Source organism: Fulmarus glacialis, unplaced genomic scaffold, assembly GCF_000690835.1.
Source record: "Fulmarus glacialis isolate BGI_N327 unplaced genomic scaffold, ASM69083v1 scaffold6166, whole genome shotgun sequence".
NCBI lineage: Eukaryota > Metazoa > Chordata > Aves > Procellariiformes > Procellariidae > Fulmarus > Fulmarus glacialis.
Window position 1 is genome coordinate 220 of NW_009219956.1, and position 2,227 is coordinate 2,446.

Below are 2,227 nucleotides of genomic sequence, written 5' to 3' on the forward strand. Positions count from 1 at the left end.
AAGCTTTCCGCTGGAAATATGGCCACTGAGCTCGGCAGTGGGGGAGAACCAGGTGAGGTCTCTGCGAGCGGTCGGCTTCGTGGCCTGCCCGCCTGCTCCCGACACATCGCGGATTGGCCCAAGTGCAGCCCCGGGGCTGTTTGAAGGACGGAGCAGAGGAGCCGAGGCCTGGACGCTGCCTCTGGGGAGCTGGGGTTAATTTCTACAGCGGGTAGAAACCCTTTTGCCTGGGGTTGTAGCAATGAAGATTCATATTCTGTAGCTCTTCTAGTGTTTGCTATAGTGAATAGCATCAAAACTATTTTTTTAGTTAGCTGAAGACTAATAATTAAAAGCTGCTAATGAGGGTAATAGCCAAAAATACATGCATTTTTTGTCATAATGCCTCTTTTCTGTAGTTAAGAAGCTCTGCATTTCCTATGCTTGGCTTACACCTGAAAAGCAAAAAAGCTGTCTTGCCAGTTACTCATAAAATTTGCTTTACAGACTAAGATCAATGTTTTTAATTAAGTGTTCTTTGTTACAATTTTGATAATTTTAATGTAAGCTTGGTATGATTGAATTAGAGTACACTTTAATTACTTACCAGCAAAATACTGGCAAAAATTGCTTTTGCAGAGTTTATATTCCTATAAATAGGGAATGGGTTGATGTGTTGTCCAAAGAATGTTAACTGTCCCTATCACTAAGCAGTGTTACAGGAAAACTTGATAGCACAGGAGGAAGTAGGACAAGATCACAGTGCATAAAGTGCCATGGCTGTGCATCTCTCAAAAATCAAAAATTCAGTTGATACTAAACTTTGTATGACAGCTTTGGGTGGCCAAAGGTGAAAGACCAGCTCTTGATTCCAAGGACTTTAGTAGCAGAAAAGCTTTTGTCTGAGCCAACAGAGTCATCCCGGCTCAAAAGCCTGTATCTTTATCGCGCTTTGCATGAGTATTTATTACTCTGTGATGTGAACAAATCATGGATTTGCAAATATTGGTATTTTGCTTTTTCATATGTATTTAATTTGTCTGGGTGTACCTTCTTTTACAAATCTTTAGGCTCTAAATAGACCTCAGACTAAATTCACGAGCTCTAAATAGAGCTCAGACTAAATGAAATGGTAAGAGTTGCCTTTTCTATCGAGGAGTTTAATTCTCTCTTTAAAAAACTTCATACGTTTTGAAAGGTGCCAAATGGCAAATTTGAAGTTAGCTTGCATGCCAACTGAGACATAAGTTATTTGAGGTCTACTCTAAGTCTGATATATGGATTGATGTTTCTCTTGTTTCATGAATGTGAAATCAAAGTTCTAAAATGCTGAATGTGTGTAATGCATATAAAAAGAGATTCTTTAAGCACTGATATATTTAGCTTTGTAGAATAAATATTTGTTGTGTTAAATATGTAGCTGTAAAGAAGGTTCTCGGAATGAAATGCCAGTCTCTGGCACTGCTCAGTTATAAATTGAGTTTTACGTGAATGCTTTTTGCAGTATCAGCAGCCAACCCTACAAATAATAATTCATCCATTCCATTACATATTGTTGTGATAAGCTACTAAATGCATAGAACTTTCATCAGAATGTATTTAATGATTCACCTTCAGTGTTGAAGGTGAGTTCATCTGTAAGGGGTGTGTAAGGTTTGTCCCCTTTTGCACCTATGGCCTCTGATGTTTGCAGGCTGCTTTGGCTGGTGAGAGCAGCTACTTTCCCCTTCCTGTTCCTTGGCATCCTTTTACTATTACCTCCTTTCCATCCCCTCTGTCTTTACTATATCCTCCTTTAGAAGATTAGAACCAGAAAAAGAACCATGGGATGTGTATCAAGAAAAATAGGCAAGAAATTGTTTTAAATTAAAATGTATGTATTACCTTCCTGGCTTCCTTTTTCTTTTTCTTTACCCATTCCAGTTACAAAGGTGTCACTCAGATTCTTATAAAATAGAGTATTTCAGTTGGAAGGCACCTACAAGGATCATATAGTCCAACTGCCTGACCAATTCAGGACTGGCCAAAAATTAAAGCACGTTGTTAAGGGCATTGTCCAAATGCCTCTTAAACACTGACAGGCTTGGGGCATCGACCACCTCTCTAGGAAGCCTGTTCCAGTGTTTGACCACCCTCTCAGTAAATAAATGTTTCCTAATGTCAAGTCTGAATCTCCCCTGGCGCAGCTTTGAACCCTTCCCACGCGTCCTATCACTGGATACCAGGGAGAAGAGATCAGCACCTGCCT

The 2,227-nt window shown here is 39.8% G+C and overlaps 1 protein-coding gene across 1 annotated transcript in view; it reads left to right on the plus strand.

The window, feature by feature from the left end:
- The first annotated feature begins 18 nt into the window (after positions 1-18).
- The window catches only part of SCLT1 (sodium channel and clathrin linker 1), a 45,208-nt gene continuing 42,999 nt past the window's right edge, over positions 19-2,227 (plus strand). The window contains exon 1 of the mRNA XM_009580570.1: positions 19-52. Within this exon, the coding sequence (XP_009578865.1) occupies positions 19-52 (34 nt within the window). The remainder of the gene's footprint in view (positions 53-2,227) is intronic.